This window comes from Stenella coeruleoalba (genome assembly GCF_951394435.1).
Source record: "Stenella coeruleoalba genome assembly, chromosome: 6".
Taxonomy (NCBI): Eukaryota; Metazoa; Chordata; class Mammalia; order Artiodactyla; family Delphinidae; genus Stenella; species Stenella coeruleoalba.
Window position 1 is genome coordinate 73,853,099 of NC_137151.1, and position 19,807 is coordinate 73,872,905.

At 36.5% G+C, this 19,807-nt stretch overlaps 1 protein-coding gene and 1 long non-coding RNA gene across 2 annotated transcripts in view; both read right to left on the reverse strand.

The window, feature by feature from the left end:
• The window catches only part of TTN (titin), a 283,020-nt gene that overhangs the window by 128,958 nt on the left and 134,255 nt on the right, over positions 1–19,807 (reverse strand). Inside the window, exons 132-144 of the mRNA XM_079924045.1 lie at positions 18,908–18,991; positions 18,564–18,647; positions 18,271–18,354; positions 17,731–18,075; positions 17,318–17,401; positions 16,133–16,207; positions 15,884–15,967; positions 15,277–15,351; positions 14,524–14,616; positions 13,850–13,927; positions 12,812–12,880; positions 12,580–12,669; positions 12,149–12,442 (exon numbers count right to left, since the gene is read on the reverse strand). Of these exons, the coding sequence (XP_079780171.1) occupies positions 12,149–12,442; positions 12,580–12,669; positions 12,812–12,880; positions 13,850–13,927; positions 14,524–14,616; positions 15,277–15,351; positions 15,884–15,967; positions 16,133–16,207; positions 17,318–17,401; positions 17,731–18,075; positions 18,271–18,354; positions 18,564–18,647; positions 18,908–18,991 (1,539 nt within the window). The remainder of the gene's footprint in view (positions 1–12,148; positions 12,443–12,579; positions 12,670–12,811; positions 12,881–13,849; positions 13,928–14,523; positions 14,617–15,276; positions 15,352–15,883; positions 15,968–16,132; positions 16,208–17,317; positions 17,402–17,730; positions 18,076–18,270; positions 18,355–18,563; positions 18,648–18,907; positions 18,992–19,807) is intronic.
• LOC307187660 lies at positions 3,553–4,153 on the reverse strand. Its single transcript, XR_013828684.1, has 3 exons — positions 4,087–4,153; positions 3,893–3,970; positions 3,553–3,743 (listed from the first exon to the last, which is right to left on the reverse strand). It is a non-coding gene; the product is annotated as an uncharacterized lncRNA (long non-coding RNA).

Consider the following 19,807-nt stretch of genomic DNA (forward strand, 5'->3'; position numbering starts at 1 on the left):
TGACAAATACCTGTAACAGGTGGGACTTTTGGCTTTTTAGGAGGCATCACAGGTACTTTCTTTTCAGGGACAACTTCTTTTGGAGCCTCAGGTACTTAAAAGATATTAGTAAATTTACATCTAGTAGCTATGTGACCACTAGAACAAAATATTTTCAAGAGAAGAGTTTTATCTTCTTAAATCTAAGGTGAATGACAGGTACCTGTAATAGGTGGGGCTTCCAGCTGTTTAGGAGGTGCCACTGGTGCTTTCTTTTCAGGGACAATTTCTTGAGGAACTTCAGGCACTTAAAAGATATTAGTAGTTTTATGCTTAGCTTAAAGAGATCAATGGACTAAAAGTATTTCCAAGAGCACAGGAGGCATTTCTTCTATAGAATAAAGACTGGGGTGAAAAATACCTGAAACTGGTGGGACTTCTGGTTTTTTGGGCGGTGCCTTAGGAACTTTCTTTTCTGGGACAACTTCTTGAGGAACTTCAGGCACTTGAAAGATATTAGTAGTTTTACGGTTAAGTTAATGAAGAGCAATGAACTAAAATCATTCTCAAAAACTCAAGAGACATTTCTTCTGCAGAGTGATGTCTGGGCCAACATGTACCTGTGACAGGTGGGGCTTCCGGTTTTTTGGGCGGTGCCTTGGGAACTTTCTTTTCTGGGACAACTTCTTGAGGAACTTCAGGCACTTGAAAGATATTAGTAGTTTTATGGTTAGGTTAATGAAGAGCAACGAACTAAAATCATTCTCAAAAACTCAAGAGACATTTCTTCTGCAGAGTGATGTCTGGGCCAACATGTACCTGTGACAGGTGGGGCTTCCGGTTTTTTGGGCGGTGCCTTGGGAACTTTCTTTTCTGGGACAACTTCTTGAGGAACTTCAGGCACTTGAAAGATATTAGTAGTTTTACGGTTAGGTTAATGAAGAGCAACGAACTAAAATCATTCTCAAAAACTCAAGAGACATTTCTTCTGCAGAGTGATGTCTGGGCCAACATGTACCTGTGACAGGTGGGGCTTCCGGTTTTTTGGGCGGTGCCTTGGGAACTTTCTTTTCTGGGACAACTTCTTGAGGAACTTCAGGCACTTGAAAGATATTAGTAGTTTTACGGTTAGGTTAATGAAGAGCAACGAACTAAAATCATTCTCAAAAACTCAAGAGACATTTCTTCTGCAGAGTGATGTCTGGGCCAACATGTACCTGTGACAGGTGGGGCTTCCGGTTTTTCGGGTGGTGCCTTAGGAACTTTCTTTTCTGGGACAACTTCTTGAGGAACTTCAGGCACTTGAAAGATATTAGTAGTTTTATGGTTAGGTTAATGAAGAGCAACGAACTAAAATCATTCTCAAAAACTCAAGAGACATTTCTTCTGCAGAGTGATGTCTGGGCCAACATGTACCTGTGACAGGTGGGGCTTCCGGTTTTTCGGGTGGTGCCTTAGGAACTTTCTTTTCTGGGACAACTTCTTGAGGAACTTCAGGCACTTGAAAGATATTAGTAGTTTTACGGTTAGGTTAATGAAGAGCAACGAACTAAAATCATTCTCAAAAACTCAAGAGACATTTCTTCTGCAGAGTGATGTCTGGGCCAACATGTACCTGTGACAGGTGGGGCTTCCGGTTTTTTGGGCGGTGCCTTAGGAACTTTCTTTTCTGGGACAACTTCTTCAGGAACTTCAGGCACTTGAAAGATAGTAGTTTTATGGTTAGGTTAATGAAGAGCAATGAACTAAAATCATTCTCAAAAAGTCAAGAGACATTTCTTCTGCAGAATGATATCTGGGCCAACATGTACCTGTGACAGGTGGGGCTTCCAGTATTTTGGGTGGTGCCTTGGGAACTTTCTTTTCTGGGACAACTTCTTGAGCAGCTTTAGGTATTTGAAAGATATCAGCATTTTTAGAATTTGGGAACAGTGTAGGCATATGTTACAATATTCATGATGAGGACAAGACAATATATATTCTTAACACAGCAGTGGGAATAAATACCTTTAGCAGGTGGGACTTCTGGTTTTTTGGGTACAGCCACTTTCTTTTCAGGTACAACTTCTTTAGGAACTTCAGGAACTTTGAAGATATTAGTAACTATTAGTTGAAACTATAAAATGGGAATATCGACAACACATTTGCCCAAGCAAGTATCATTTATGAAACTGGCGGACACTTCTAAACACTTTTTCCCAGTCCCCAAAACAGGAGACCAACAACACGGGAGGATAAATACCTTTAGCAGGTGGAGCTTCTGGCTTTTTAGGAGGAGCCACAGGCACTTTCTTCTCAGGGATGTCTTCCTTTGGCGGCACCTCAGGCACTTAAAAAATATTGGTAATTTGTGTTTAGAAAAGGTGGAAATAATGAACGACTATATCATGCAATCATACACCAAGATATATTCGATTACTGACAACTCTTCTTTCTTTAGAATTATATCGCCTTTATGTACTGGGATTTATACATATAATTTTTTTCTAGCTAAAATAGCAGTTATTTTTCTCCCTGGTATGTACAGCATTGTCATTACCTGCTGGGGGAGGACTTTCCGGTTTGGGAGGAATAGCTTCAGGCACCTTCTTTTCTGGGACAGCTGCCTTTGGCACCTCGGGTACTTTAAAGAGATTAGTATTTTCATGATTAGCCAGAGTAAAAACAAACAAACAGTGTCAAACATAGCAACATGGAGGTGGCTACCTTTGGCTGGTGGGACTTCTGGCTTTTTAGGAGCCATCACAGGCACCTTCTTTTCAGGGACAACTTCCTTGGGAGCCTCGGGCACTTAAAAGATATTAGTAAAATTACATTTAGGAGTTATGAGACCACGAGAGCCAAATGTTTTCAAGAGCAGAAGAGTTTTATCTTCTTAAATCCAAGGTGAGTGACAGCTACCTGTAACAGGTGGGACTTCTGGCTTTTTAGGAGGCATCACAGGAACTTTCTTCTCAGGGACAACTTCCTTGGGAGCCTCAGGCACTTAAGAGATATTAGTAAAATTACATTTAGGAGTTATGAGACCACTAGATCAAAATGTTTTTGAGAGCAGAAGAGTTTTATCTTCTTAAATCCAAGGTGAGTGACAGCTACCTGTAACAGGTGGGACTTCTGGCTTTTTAGGAGCCATCACAGGAACTTTCTTCTCAGGGACAACTTCCTTGGGAGCCTCAGGCACTTAAGAGATATTAGTAAAATTACATTTAGGAGTTATGAGACCACTAGATCAAAATGTTTTTGAGAGCAGAAGAGTTTTATCTTCTTAAATCCAAGGTGAGTGACAGCTACCTGTAACAGGTGGGACTTCTGGCTTTTTAGGAGGCATCACAGGAACTTTCTTCTCAGGGACAACTTCCTTGGGAGCCTCAGGCACTTAAGAGATATTAGTAAAATTACATTTAGGAGTTATGAGACCACTAGATCAAAATGTTTTTGAGAGCAGAGAGTTTTATCTTCTTAAATCCAAGGTGAGTGACAGCTACCTGTAACAGGTGGGACTTCTGGCTTTTTAGGAGCCATCACAGGCACCTTCTTTTCAGGGACAACTTCCTTGGGAGCCTCGGGCACTTAAAAGATATTAGTAAAATTACATTTAGCAGTTATGAGATCACTGGAACAAATTATTTTCAAGAGCAGAAGAGCTATGCCTTTTTAGGCCTAAGGTTTGTGACAAATACCTGTAAGAGGTAGGACTTCTGGCTTTTTAGGAGGTGCCACTGGTGCTTTCTTTTCAGGGAAAACCTCTTTGGGAGCCTCAGGCACTTTGAAGATATTAGTACATTTACATTTGAGTCATGAGGATCAACACAGACAAGAATCACATTTACACAGCAAAAGGACTTTCAAGGCTAGCAAGGCGGTTCTTTCCATAGCCCTCTCTATTCCCTCCTGAGGGGTTGTTAGGATGTACCTTTGACAGATAAAACTTCAGGCTTTTGGGGAGCATGCACTTTCTTTTCCCAGACAACTTCTTCGGGCACCTCAGGCACTTTAAAGATATTAATATTTTTACGTTTAGGAGTTACAAGAATCAATACAAACAGGAAATACATTTATACAGGAAAAGACATTTTTCCAAACTTCTAAGCTTCCAGCAACATATACCTTCATCAGGAAGGGCTTCAGTCATTTCGAGACGAACCACATATGTTTTCTTTTCAGGGAAAATTTCTTGGGGAGCTTCAGGCACTTTAAGAAATCAGTATTTTAACATTTAGTGTTGCAAAGATCAGTAGGAACGGCAAAATATTTTCAAAGACTACAGGAGCTACTTCTTCTTGAACTTGACGGCATGGGGACTTGTACCTTTAACTGATGGAGGTTCTCTTTTTTTGGAAGGAACTCTTTTTGCAGGAACACCTTCTTGAGCAGCTTCAGGCACTTTAAAGACATTAGTATTTCACATTTAGGAGTTAAAATGATTAATGAAAACAATAACCACAATATGTTAGCAAATGTAGTTTTTTAGAAGTTTCTTCTCTGCCTATTCTCCCCTTGCCCCACCAATCAACTAAGTTGAATGGGATTAGCAGCATCCTTGAGAAGATGCGCTCACCCTTCTCTAGCAACTAGTGGAGGTCCTATGGCCCTGTAGACCCTCCTTATGAAGTATTTGTTGAATGAACACTTTTAATAGGAGGGTTTTCTGTTTTGATAGGAACAGTCACACATATTTTCTTTTGAGAGGGAATTTCTTGTGGAGCTTCTGGTGCTTTAAAGATATTAGTATATTTACATTTAGGAGTTAGGAAGAACATTAGAAACACATAGTTTTAAGAACCGAAGACAATTTCTTCAGTATCTGTTCAGAGGTGACAGGTACCTTTCACAGGTGGAGGTTCTGCCTCTTTAGGAACATCCTCAGATACTTTCATTTCAGGAGCCACTTCTTGCACAGCTTCAGCTACTTTGAAGATATTAGTATTATATTATACTTAGAGGTTAAGGGATCAGTGGAGACATTAATGACATTAACTGAACCAAAGTGACTTTTATGTCTACAAGGGTGCTTCCTTCAAGAACTGGATGAGGTACAAAGTCTTGAAGAAAGGAATCAAATCTTGTCTTTGTTTATTATTCCCCAGCTCCCCAGCACCATGCACATAGTAGGCATTTGTTAAATAAATGAAGGAAGGAATGATAGAATGAATGATACCTTTAGTGGAAGGTGTTTCAATTCCAGGGGGAGCAGCTATGAGTATTTCCTTTACAGGGACAACTTCTTGAGGTGATTCAAGCACTTTAAAGATATGAATTCATTGTACTTCAGAGTGATGAAGAGCAATGAAAAGTTTTAGTCAAAACCCCACCTACAGGAATGTCCCAGACTGGGTGACCTCCCTGCTCCCCAAATCTGATTCTTTGGTAAAAGTATGAATACTTGGGGCTTCCCTGATGGCACAGTGGTTGAGAGTCCGCCTGCCGATGCAGGGGACGCGGGTTCGTGCCCCGGTCCGGGAAGATCCCACATGCCGCGGAGCGGCTGGGCCCGTGAGCCATGGCTGCTGAGCCTGCGCGTCCGGAGCCTGTGCTCCGCAACGGGAGAGGCCACAACAGTGAGAGGCCTGCGTACCGCAAAAAAAAAAAAAAAAAAAAAAAAAAGTATGAATACTTGATTATCGGGAGCTGTTTTCTTGGTCACCTCAATATTAGTAATTTTATTTCTTTGAATGGTAGATACATAGGAACTGAGATAAAAATTTACCTTTAAGTGAAAAAAACTGATTTTTAAATAATTAACAATGTACCTTTTGCTATTAGCTTGAAGAGGATAAAACAGCTCCTTACCTGGATTGGCTTTATTTTGTACCCTCACCTTAGGCACTTTATTTTATTTTATTTTTGGCTGCATCAAGCGGCTTGCAGGATCTGAGTTCCCTGACCAGGGGATCGAACCCATGTTCCCTGCAGTGGAAGCATGGAGTCTTAACCACTGGACCCCCAGGGAAGTCCCTTAGGCACTTTAAAAAGGTGATTGTCTTTCAAGTAAAGGAGGAAGGAGAACAACTAAAATATTTCAGACAGAGAAAATATTGTCAAAATGTTCAGATATTCTTTAAATTACAGAATATCATGGGTATTGTGACGAATTTTTGGAGAGGTTTTAAAACATTCTCATCTGTTGATTTATCTGAAAATATTCAAAATGAGAAAACGTAGGACTCTTTAAAAATAAAAGACAATGAGAGGAGCAAATAAATATTCAGGGCAGAATTCCAACTTTAACTGGTTTTGGTTTTAACTGCCCTGGTTTTAGAAGGCTCTCGAGTAGAGATGATATTACAGATAGAACAGTTCCACAGTGAATTTAATATTTTATTTTCCTTAAGTCATGGTTTTCTAAAAATATTTCTATGATATTTAAGTCTTAGGCGAATTCAGTTATTTCAAAATTATTAGCTTGTTTTTGGTAGTAAGTTTATTTTAATAGAAGAGCAATTCAACAGGTAGTTGTATTATATCCTGGAATTTCAACCCCATGGAGTGTTTGAATTACTAACCTATAGTCTACAGCCAAGCACCTCTGTCATTTTACGGCACTGATTTCTGCTTTAGAGCACTGTGGGGTGAGCCTATTCAGTCTAGTTTCAGGGATATAAATGTTATAGGTGATCTCTCATATAGATTTTTTTTTCTAGCTAGTCTGAATTTTATTTTTTAAGGAAACAGCAATAGCTATTTCCATCTGGGTCACATCTGCACATTATATGTATATATATTTTCCCTGGAGGGCTCATAGATAAAATTGATAGCCCAAGCATCTCCATGTGTATAAAGTTATGGACTTTTCCCCCTAATGACTCATGGGGACATGTATATACCCAGTCGAGCTGCTACTTTGGGGGACCCACTTCTCTGAAGTGATCTCCCTGGTATCATCTGGAGCTTTAGAGGTATTAGTATTTTTACACGTGGTGAGTACAACTACAGTCATGAGATAAGAAAGTCAACCTTCTTCTGGCTTGTACCTTTTGGTGGTGATATTTTTCTTCTTTTGGTAACAGGAGGTTGTCTCTCTGGAACATCTTCCTTGGAGACTTCCAACTCTTTAAAGATATTAGTATTTTTTAATTGAGAAAGGCAAAGACATGAAGACATGACTTACAAAGAAAGTTAGGGATATTAGCAGATATTATAACCTTTAATTAGAAATTTTATTTTTGTTCTAATGTTTATTCATTATATGAGTGGGATTTGACTTTTTAGGAGCAAGTCATAGGTAGTTCCTTGTCTTGGGTACATTAGGGACACTAAAGATATTAGTATTTTAGCATTAGAGGTCGTGAAAATCTACACAAAGCAGTGAACATATTTTGCAGACTGATGAAGAAAGGTTTTCTTATTTAGATTATCGTAACTAAGAATTATACCTTCAGTTGGAAGATGCTCTGGAATATTGGGAACAGCCTCAGGTAACTCCGCCTCTGGAAATACTTCTCTGGTTGTATCAGGCTCTTTAAAGATATTAGTAGGTTTACACTTAGAAGTTATAAAAACAGTAGATTATATAACATGCAATTTTTGAGTCTTGAAGCCAAAGATATTCATCCAAGTTTGATGTTGTTGGAATGTACCTTTAGTTGCTGGTGTTTGTCTCTTTTTAGGAATAGTCACATATATCTTGTCCTCTGGAACAACTTTCTTGGGTGATTCAGGCACTTAAAAGATACGAGTATAGTTATATTTATAAATGGTGAAGGAAAGTATTGAGCTTTTAAAATGAGCCAAAAATAAATTTTCTTCACTGGGTCATTGGTATTATATACCTTTTGCTACTTTGGTTTTTGTCTTTTGAGGATGAGTCACAGGTACTTTTTCTTCTGGAGATGATTCTTCAGATACTTCATAAACTTTAAAGATGTTAGTATTTACACAATTAGGGGCATTTCAAGGTGGATGAAGAATAGTGTTAAGAAAAACATAATACATAATACACATCGATAACTCAAATGACTAGTACTACATAGATGCAAATTAGTGACAATAACACACTGGCTAGGAAAAAGCCTCATTCCCAGTTTTATGATATAGGACTTTTCAGCATTTCTTTATGATCATGATGGTAAAATTGAGGAATTCACTGGTCAGGGACTAGTATATAATTCTTTTACTTTGTCTGCAGAAAGATACTGGTAAAATTTCCCTATTGTTGTTAATTTTTATGGATTTTTTTTCTTAAGGAACAGGGTTGATGTTGAGTTGCACATCAAGAATTCTCCAATATTTGACTTACTGGAAATTCATCCAAGTCTTTTCCTGTTCCAGGAAACTAGTTATCTACATTTTCAAACCAAATCTAGTCTATGGCTTCATATTCAATATGAATGTGAAAACTATTCAGAGATTGGAAGAAGAAAAGAAAAATAAGAATGATTGAATATTTGGAAAATAAGGCAACTGAAAAATAAAGATTTCTCCAGATTTCAGAAAGGAAGACTGGCTGATAATAATAACCAAACTCAAGTATAGAAAGGATATTCAAAGGTGGGAGTCATCATATATTTTTATCCAAACCTATTATCATAGGGTGACAAAAATTGTATTTAAATTTTACATTCAAATAAATGGAAGGATATCTTGACTGCTGGCATTTTCACTATTCAGATTATTAAACAGTATTCTATTCAGAATATTTTTTTACTCATATTATTTTACTCTTCAAATTAATTCATTATAATTTTGCATGAAGGCAAAACCAAAAATGGCTTGAGAATTCTTTTGAGGTTCTAATGGCCTCGTAAATCTATGGGTATTTGAATAGCACTGCTAAAATGTTTACAACAATTGTTGCAAAGAGTAAAAAATACTAATGCTGAAGTATTTTGATTCTACATATCCAAGTAAAATATTATCATCAAGTTAAAGAAAGTTGCCTTATGGTCTGAGAAAATGAATTGCTGAAAAGCAGAAGACATTTGTACACAGAACAGGTTAACAAGACAATGACAAATTCAACAAGACAAATGACTTTTCTAAAATTGGGCAACGGTATACGGGCAGGTCTCTTTATTTTTTAAATTGGTGAGGAAATATAACTTGTCTGAGGCTAATAGTCATTCAAATTATCTAATTTTAGCCAAATATTTTTGGCATGTTAGGATTTTACAAGATATTAGTATATTTACTTTTAAAAGCTATGAAGACAAACACAGACGAACCAAAGAGAACCACCAGTTTTTCTACACTCACTGTACATCGTTGCATCTTCAGAAAGAACTATGGGTGATATTTCTTCTTGAATACTTTTCTTAGGCACCTCAGGAACTTCAAAGATATTAGTATATTAATTGTAATAAATACCAAATATAAGATATTAAGAATATAAAGAAACAAAAGACAAATATTTACATCACTCACATTCACTTTAAACCATGAATAACTAAACATAGAGTTATTTCATGTTGTGATTAGTATCAGTGTATACCTTTAGCTGGTGGAACTTCAGGCTTTTTAGGAACAGCTTCACGAACTTTTTCTTCTGGAATGATTTTCTTGGGTACTTCAGGTGCTTTAAAGATATTTGTTTTATTTTAAAAAATTGCATCATTGGGTGTAAAATATCAAGACAAAAAGGGGCATCTAACAAGGATAATGTCAAAAATCCCCAAATTATAAGTCATCTAAGCACACAATCAATGTATCTCTCTAGACGGCCTTGTTGAGTTGTTGATTTGTCATATTAGGAGGACTTTGTCCTGTGGATACAACATCATTTTCTATTGTCACTTGGAACATGTTTATTTGTTTCCAAAGCTACTTGAAAATAGCCTCCAAAATGAATTATTTTTGAAAAAGAAGTTGGGGGGGGTCAATATTTAAATATTGCTTAAGAAGAGGATCAGTACAAATAAAACCAACTTTTAGGCTTAGGCCTGTGTTCCCAGAGGGTAGTCACAAAAGGGAGGATTATGTTACGGGACATAAATTGAAGTTTACATAATTCAGCCATTTTGTGGAGTTGCGGGGAGAAAAATCTCTCTCTCTTTCTTCTCATAATAAATGAATAAAAGGGAGTTTTGTATTAGTGGCGAATCAGCAAAGGCAGATACCTTTAGCTGGTGAAACTTTGGGCTCTTCAGGAACATGTACTTTTTCCTCTACCACAATTTTCTTGGGTACTTCAGGTACTTTGGAGACAGTAGTAATAGTTTCTTTTACTTTTAAACATTCATAAAGATTTTTTAACAAGTAGAGCATAATAGAAATGTAAAGACAGAAAAGAACATAGCCACAGTATAAAATACAGACATCACTTTATCGAATACATTACAGTTATTAAAATGAGTTGAATTTTGATAACAAATACAACAACAAAAATCCAAGGGAATTTCCCATGTAAGAATCATAAGAACTTGACAAGAAAAATGAATAAGACACCTTCAGCTGGTGCTTTCTGCTTGTTTTGGTGGAATAATTGATATTTTCTCTTCAGTGATAACATTCTTAAATGCTTCAGAGACTTAAAAATGTAAGTATATATTATTTATAAGCTACTGTTTTTCATTTTTACTGTGAAATTCAAGAGGTTTAAAAACTGAACAAGGCTTCCCTGGTGGCACAGTGATTAAGAATCTGCCTGCCAATGCAGGGGACACAGGTTTGAGCCCTGGTCCGGAAGATCCCACATGCCACGGAGCAACTAGCTCCGTGTGCCACAGCTACTGAGCCTGCGCTCTAGAGCCTGCGAGCCAAAACTACTGGGCCCACGTGCCACAACTACTGAAGCCCGCGCACCTAGAGCCTGTGCTCCACAACAAGAGAAGCAACCGCAATGAGAAGCCCACGCACAGCAACGAAGAGTAGCCCCCGCTCGCTGCAACTAGAGAAAGCCTGCGCAGCAGCGAAGACCCAACACAACCAAAAATAAAAAAAACAAAAACTGAACAAAGCAGGGACATTAAACACACAGTCACAATGTATTTATATTTACTAGGTCATTAAAATTAATAATTAACAGGAAAACAAGGATTTATCAATAAACAGGTGAGTGAATATATAATCAAAGAGTACCAAAGAAGGAAAACTGGGTTCACTGTTTGGTTAGTAGTGATACTGCTTTGGGTATTTTAAGTAGAACGTGACTTTCTTTTTTGATAGAACTTTCTTTAGCCCCTCACCCACTTTCAAGATATTAGTTTGTTTTAGACATTCCAGAAACACAAAACACAGAAGAAAAACATCAAGTAGAATTCAAACTTGTAAAGCAGCCAAGGTGCTACTATAGGTAAAATTAGGTTAAGTAATTTTTCACCAATAAAATACCTTTAGCTGGTGGCTCTTTTCGAAGAACAACTTTAGTAGGTGGTTTTTTTGGAGGGATGATTTTCTCGGATATCTCAGGCCCTTTAAAGATATTGGTGTTTTGGTTTAGAATGAACTCCTGAAGTATCATGGCCCACGATGACTAAAATTAGTACAATGAGGGCTCATAAAATGCTTTCTCTATTCATATTTTAAAAATTTATACCACACTTACTTCCAAAAAAACTTGATTTTGCTAAATTTCATCTGTATTGTAAATTTACTGTGTATACTAAGCACACACACATTCCTTCATATTACACACATATTATTAATTTGTTCAAGAGCTGGAGTAGTCTTGCAGAGAATGTATTTGTACGTTTATCCTCAGAATATACTAGAATGCAGGTGCTACTACCACACTTCATTTCCTTCCTTAATGTTATTTCTCCTGAAAATATCATAAAATGGTGGAAGATTTGGATAAGTAATTATCAGTTTGTGAACAGTTGACTGAAATGCTAACAAAGCAATGGTTCTTTTGCCTGGACAGTGAACTGAGGAGTTTCTTTCTCACTCAACTGATGACACTGGCCAGATATTTTGGTACGTATAACAATCACGTAACACTCTTACTTGGATTTAAAAAGGAATCCACAAATTCATACCGTGAATTATGTTATCTCCTTAGGTAAGTAGATATCAAACATTATTATCTTGTTGGCTAAAATTATACTCTGTGGTTAATCTCTACTCCATATCAAACATTGTTATCAAGTAGTTTAAACTCATGCTTAAAGTATTTCATGATTTTATCATGGAAAGTAAGTGGGTTTCTAATGTCCAAACTGAATATGAAATGTACTTTAAAAAAGAAGTTAGAGCAACATATAACAATTTGTAATATCTGCACAATTCCCTATACCTTTAGGTGGAGCTTTGGGTTTTTCATATACTTCCACTTCTTCAGCCTCTAAGACTTCTATTACCCTATGGACTTCTTCAACTTCGTGTACTTCTTCAGCTCTATACTCTTCTACTTTGAGGACTTCTTCAACCTCATGGAACTCTTCTTCTTCAAAGTATTCTTCAACCTCATGGAACTCTTCTTCACGAGCTTCTTCCACTTGTGCTTCCACTATTTCTAATTCTGCTCTTTCTTTTACTACTTCCTTTTTGTGGACAGCAACTGATATTTTTTCTTCAAGAACAGCTCTCCCTGAAAGAGTATCTATTTTAAGAGATCTATTTTTTTTAAACACAGCAGAAATGAAGACGTAAATTCAAAATATAAAAACAGCTGAGAAAGGCTTTCATGCAGCAACACGTGAAAATCAAAGATCTTCCCCAAAGTACCTTTAGCTGGGGGAACAGCTTCTCTTTTAGGCACAGGGACTTTCTTTTCAGGGACTTTCTTTTCTGGGACTTTCTTTTGAACTTCAGGCACTTTAAAGACATAGTTTTAATATTTGAGACTATCAGGAGCAAGATTCCATAGGCAAAAGACATCAAAAACGATCAAGACATGTAGACATAAACATCTTAATGAAAAAGATTATAAGAAAGTTCAGGTTAAAAAGAGATGTACCTTTGGCAGGAGGGGCCTCTTTTTTCTGAACAGGAACAGGTACTTTTTCTTCAGGAACCTTCTTTGGCACTTTAAAGATATGAGGCATTTCAGTTAGCTGACAATACTCAATGATAAACATGAAATAAAAACATCAGAAACAACATCAACATTACAAATAATCGAAGTCTAAGAAGTCACTCTATTGTAAAATTGGACACCAATTTTAGAGGCTATAAAGATATTTTTCCAAATCACTCATTTGTACTACCCACACCTTAGAAGAAGGTATGTCCACAAAGAACCCGTGCTATCCTTTTTTTTTTTTTCAAATAGCAGGAATTACCAATATTGGGCCTACTTCTACTATTTTTAATTTGATGAAGGCTTTTTTCAAGTGATTACCATCATAGAGTACTTAAGCCTTGATACAGGTGTCACGTTCTGCTGGGCACTATCGTGTCTGCTGAGGATGTCTATTGCAATAGGGACAGCATAACTTAATCAATTAGGAGTGCTACTGAAGCATTAACCTAATTAGGAACAATGAGAGATAGACGTTTTCTAATAACCTTGAATGCTCTGGCCAGATATTACAAAAGGGACACGAGGCTCTTTAAAATAATTATTATCTAAGCATTAGAACAGATAACCCCCCTCCATAAAATAACACAGTAGACATAATTATTATAATAATTCCACGAGAAAATTCGACTTATGTAATGGAATAAAATCTAGGAATGGAATGTTGGGAAGAAGGATCCATTGTAATGTATATAAGTATAGAGAGATGTACTATTAATTAAAATTCTCAGCTATTTAAAATAAGAATATTCTGGAATAATTCACACGCACGCACACACACACATAATCATTCATTAACATTCCAAAAAAGGCTAAAACAATCGAATGAATTATATTTGACAGGTTCTTAATCAATTTCATAAGTTTCCTATTTAAATGACTCTAAGAAAGTAATGAATGAAGATACTTTTGTTTTTTAAAAAGAAAATGAATGGGAATTTAAAATATTGTCTTTAATAAAAGGATTTGTTATACCTTTAGCTGGTGGTGCCTCCACTTTCTTAGGAACAGGAGTAGGTGCTTCAGGTACTGCTTTCTTAACCACTTCAGGCACTTAAAAGATAGTTCATGGACATTTTGAAAAATGACATGCAATTAACAGAACAACAACCATATACCAAAAAACCCCCAAACACAAAACATTGATTTAGTTAAAAAATATATTAGCAACCTAAATGGTAATTGCATATATGAAGTATTGACTCTAAAGGTGAGAAGGATAGTACTTGGAAATCCTATAAGCAAACATAATACCAACTATAAAAAGATTGTCATAGTCTTTAGCAATGATAGCCTAACAATTATTCTAAAGAGCAAACACCATAGAAATAGATTTTTCCCCACTTGAAGAAAAAAACTAAGGATTGAAAACTAGGAGAAAGTATTACAATAGCATCTGGCCAAAAAAACATTAAAGTGTCAATAGCATAAAATTCTCTCTCTCATTCTAACTGAATTGTAGACGCAGTAGAAAAAGTTGGGTCAAGAAAAGGAACACAAAGTTTCAGGTGCCAGTTGTAATTAATCTTCAATTTATCATTGATATGATGTAAGAAAAGTATACTGGCGAATATCAGGCTTAGATGAATTCTGAGAAAGATTCGGAACACCAGACATTTTAAATGTCCAACTCATAAAAGCAGCTGTACCTCTAGGTGGCGCCACCTCCTCAACCTCCTCTATGCGAGGTGGTTCCTCTGGGATCTCTTCTTCTGGAATAGGCTCTTCAGGCTCCTCAAACACTTTAAAAAGATGATTATTTTGTAAATTATTTTTATAATTCATTTAAATATTAGACTAAAATGATACATCTGAAAACTGAGGTTGTCTTATCAGCATAGTTAACTCAGCCTTCTAAGTGCATGTGAAAACTCACTCATCCTTGGAAAAGGTCTTACTGCGTCTTCAAAATATGTTAGGCCCTTCACAGAATTTTAGAACTGGAAAGGACTTCAGAAAGAATTTAGTTTAAATTATTATTATTTTTTTTAATGGAGGTGGATTTTTTTGAAGTCAAACATTCACTTAGGGGTAGAAGTCAGATTTTCTGCACCAGTTACTTAGGCTTAACTGGAACTCCTCCTGGAGAAGCTAATCCCACAACTGCCCACCAAGTCACCTGATGAAAAATTTCCCATGGCAAATATGGTTTCCCTTCAAAGATTCTCATTAAAGTAAAACAAACAAACAAACAAGGAAACAAACAGCCTAAGCATGTAAGAAGAGAGATTCGATTGGTTTTAGTTTGCCTATCCAGTTTCTATTAGGTAAAGAATAATTTCTTTTACAGTGTGAATACATTTATTTTCTGGAGTGAAATGTGCATTTACCTCCTGAAAATATTAGACAAAAATAAGATAATGATGCTTTTGAAAATGCTATTTTCTTAGAAAGTCATCTACCTTCAACTGGTGGAACTTCCTCTTCTTTAGGGACAATGATGCGTCTTTCTTCCACTTTCTTAGGCACCTCAGGAACTTAAAAGATATAGATTGTTTTAGGTGCTTAAAATGCAGGAACCAAGAGGAGTACATAAAGACCAAGTTCCCCGTTTTTCAACCCAAGAGAGTTAATAACAGAATGCACATGCACCAGATGAAACATTGACATTTCATAGCATCAGTTAATGAGACAAAAATAAGAGGTTTGTGGTTTAAGATAAAGGGTCCATTAAAGAGACATTCTATCTTTTACTGCTGGAGCCTCTACTTTTTTAGGGAGAGCAATGGGTACTTCAGGGACTGGTTTCTTAGGTACTTCAGGCTCTTTAAAGATATATAAGTTTAGTATTTTTATTTTGTAGGAACAACATACATAGACAAATCAACATAAAATACACAAACACAAAGTAGAAGAACTGACACAGCACAAACACGGATGCAGCAGAGTCCCAACTAACGACTACACACAGACCACACAATGCAAACGTCTATATGGAACATCCCTAAGTGACGAGCATCACAGTTCAACATCGGGGAAGCAAACACACCCCTGTTGGGAGTGATGTACCTTTGGCAGGAGGAGCCACTGCTTTCTTAAGACCAGGAGGAGGCACCTTCTTTTCTGGTTCAGGCTTCTTAGGCACCACGGGCACTTTCAAGATATTATTTTATTTTGTAAGTTCATTTCACAAGCACAGAGACAATGGACACCACGATAATGTAAGTTATGTTAACAAATACTGGGAAATGGGACATTTTGGCTTTTACAGGTGAAGAAAGAAATGGCAGTGTCTAATTCGCTTGGGAATAGCAGTACCTGTGGCAGGAGGAGCCTCCTCTTTCTTGGGAGGGATCACTTTCTTCTCTGGCACTTTCTTCTTAACCTCAGGCACTTTAAAGACATCATTCCATGGTAAGAATTTATTGTGAGGGACAAAAAAGAGAGAACACAGGAAGTCCACAGAGAAAGACCAACATGCAACAGTTGCTCAGGGTAGGGACCTAATGCAAGTCAGGAGCCCAGGTGTGATGATATAATTACGTTTTGTGGAGGAAGGGATCAGCAACCTATTTGAATACCAGAGGACAGATGCTGTCATTTCATCCACTTAAATTTCACTAGAAATTAATTAAATCATTATCTAAAAAATATTTCTGAATTCCTGAAATCCAATAAAGGATCGGCTCTACTGTTTCACTGCTTATAAGACTATTTAACCTAGTGGAGAGGTCATGCTTATTTTAAGTAGTGATGTCATAAACTTTTGCAGAAAGTATTATTGAGCTTTAAGGCATAAATATATTATGTCCTGTACTATGAACTGATTGAATATGACAAATCTGGATACTATTCATTCAGTGATAGAGTACTTTTATATATCTTAATTTTATCCTCACAATAATATCTGAGCCTACTAGAACTGACATTAGTATCCCCATTTTATAGGAGAGGAACTTCAGGCTCAGATCAGTTAAAGGACTTGCTCAGTCTAACACAGCAAGATACAAATTCAAGGCTAAAATCAAAACCTGCTGGGCTACCATCTGTATGTATGTATCAGAAGACATAAGCTCTTATGCAATGCTTTCATAAATACATTAATCTTTCTTTTACCTTTTCATCCTGATGTTATAAAGGCACTTAATATACATGGTTGAAGGATGACATTTAAGAAGATTTGTTCATCATATTTTTCAGGTATTTTTTGTGTAGATAATTTAGCCTTGTAAAATATCTATATGAAAATTATTATGCTTAATAAAATTATAGGGAATTGGGTAGAATTTTGGGGGCAGTTTTGGGACAATACTTCCTTCCATCTTCGCTCTTGAATACTGCTTTGCAGCCAATAAAAAGTGGATATCAGTGTTCCTGAACATTTTTAGAAATTAATGTGACTATCTAGTTTACAAACATAAATTTTCCCAAATCCCAGTTCAACTATAATTTTTCTGGTGAACGTATGGATGAAGAATGTGTATTCACTTTGGGGAGGTGTACCTTTGGGTGGTGGAGGTTCCACTTTTTTAGGAGCTGGAACAGGGACTTTCTTCTCTGGTACAGGTTTCTTTGGCACTTCAGGCACTTAAAAACATTCATTTTAAGACATTAAAAATCACATGTACAGCACTGTATATGTAACAAAAAGACACATGAGAATAAGGCCACAAACAACTAAATAACATTTCATATCATAAAATTTGAAAAGACATTCAGACGATTTACAATAAATAAACACATAAGACAGACACAAAACAATAAGAGCACACATGACTGGAATGTTTTCTAAGATTTAGATGGTAGAAGACATAGAGAGTAAAGCAACATAGATAAAATTAGAGATGAACAAAAAAGATGGAAAGGCAGAATTCAACACAAAAGAGGCCTGATGACTTCAAGAAGAACTGCTATACCTCGTGCAGGTACTGGCACCTTAGGTTTAATTTCTGGAAGAAGTTCTTCTTCTTCAGGTACAAATTCTTCCTCCCCAGGAGGAATTTCCTCTTCTTCAGGAGCAACTTCCTCTTCCTCTGATAGAATTTCCTCTTCCTCTGGTGGAACTTCCTCTTCCTCTGGTGGAAATTCCTCTTCCTCAGGTGGAACTTCCTCTTCCTCAGGTGGAATTTCCTCTTCCGCTGGTGGAACTTCCTCTTCCTCAGGTAGAAATTCCTCTTCAAGAACAATTTCTTCTTCAAATACAAATTTCTCTTCCCGAAGTAGAGCTACAGGAACTGGAACTGGCTCACGTTTCTTTGGCACTTTAAAGATATTTTTCAATCGGACAAGCATCACTTTTATGTACAATATTCAAAACAGTGGGACAACATGAAAAGCAAATATTCTGTGATCATAAAGCATCAACTGTCACCAACATAAGTAATTATAATTAGTGAGGCTGTATAATGCCGGTTAGTTTTCCTTTTTTGCCTTGGTTTTGTTCGAGATTAATGTACCTTTGGGTGATGGAGCTTCCACTTTTTTCGGAACAGGTGTTGGCTCCTTTTCTTCTGTGATGACCTTCTTGGGCACCACTGGCACTTTAAAGATATTATTTGTCTTTAAGAATGTGCTCTTTTACATGTCTTAGAGCAATAGACATAAAAAGGAATCATGAAATATCTGACTTTTATATTTCTAACAAGATAGACAATTGTTTAAAACATGTAATGTTATACGGGAATTTGTATGTGAATATATGTAAATGTAAGGTTTTTTCCCATGGACTTTAAATGATGAAGTGACGTACCTTTTGCAGATGGAGCCTCTACTTTCTTAGGAGCAGGAACCGGCACCTTCTTCTCAGGCACAGGCTTCTTGGGCACTTCTGGCACTTTAAAGAAATGATTTAGAGAAACATTTTACACAACCTAAAATTTTGAGTCTAAGTGTAGTTTCAAAAAGATTAAGGTCATAAGAGTATGACCAAGTTACTTCAAGAAGCATTTTACCTTTAAAATAAAATCTTTTCTTTTCCATAAAGGAATACTAAAGCATTGCATCCCCAAAGAGCACGTAATTGAACCATTTAATTTTTTACTCATATGCAAAGTTGAAATTTAAAAAATTTTATGACATTGCAAGTTCATGTACCTTTGGCAGGTGGAGCTTCCACCTTTTCAGGAACAGGTACTGGCACTTTCTCCTCTGGTACAGGTTTCTTGGGTACTTCAGGAACTTTAAAGATATCAAATAGGGTTAGTATCAAATTTTTCACCCATAGAGAAGAATCTAGCAATTTTAGGCCTTATTGAAGCATCATAGATATTCTAACAATTTCACTTTAAGAATGAAAATAATAATTATAACAGCCACAAAACAAAGGCCAGAAAATGCACAAAAATTAAGATTAAAAAACACTGAAAAAACATAGACTGATAAAGACAACACACAGTGTCTGGTAAATGATGATTTTGTCCATTTTTGGTATTACAATTAGAATTTGCTTTACTCTAAGAACTTTCCACTAAAGAGGAGGAACCAAGCATGAAGCACCAGCATGCTTTTTTGAAGGTAAAATTTCAGAGATAAATACACAATAAACTGCTCCAGTAACCAGCTTGTCTTGGCATTAATATTGTTAATATCATCACGGGGGAAAGAACTGATACGGCTCACCAAGTTATACTATCAATACATGGGTAAATTATTACACTATTCCATTGATGGATTACAAAGAGATGTACCTTTAGCTGGTGGAGCCTTCTCTTTCTTAGGAATGGGCACAGGAACTTTCTCCTCTGGCTTCTTAGGAATCTCAGGCACTTTAAAGATATTGTTTACTGATAAGTTCTTACTACCAGTAACAACACATCCACACAAAGGATAGTTAACAAACAACAGGACAGTTTCAAAGAACAGACAGTAACACACACAAGGTTCTGAATTCAGGATAATTAGCTATTTATATGCAGATGAAGTCTTTTATATGCTCATGATAAGAGTGGTGGTGTACCTTTTGCTGGTGGGGCTTCCTTCTTTTTGGGAACAGGA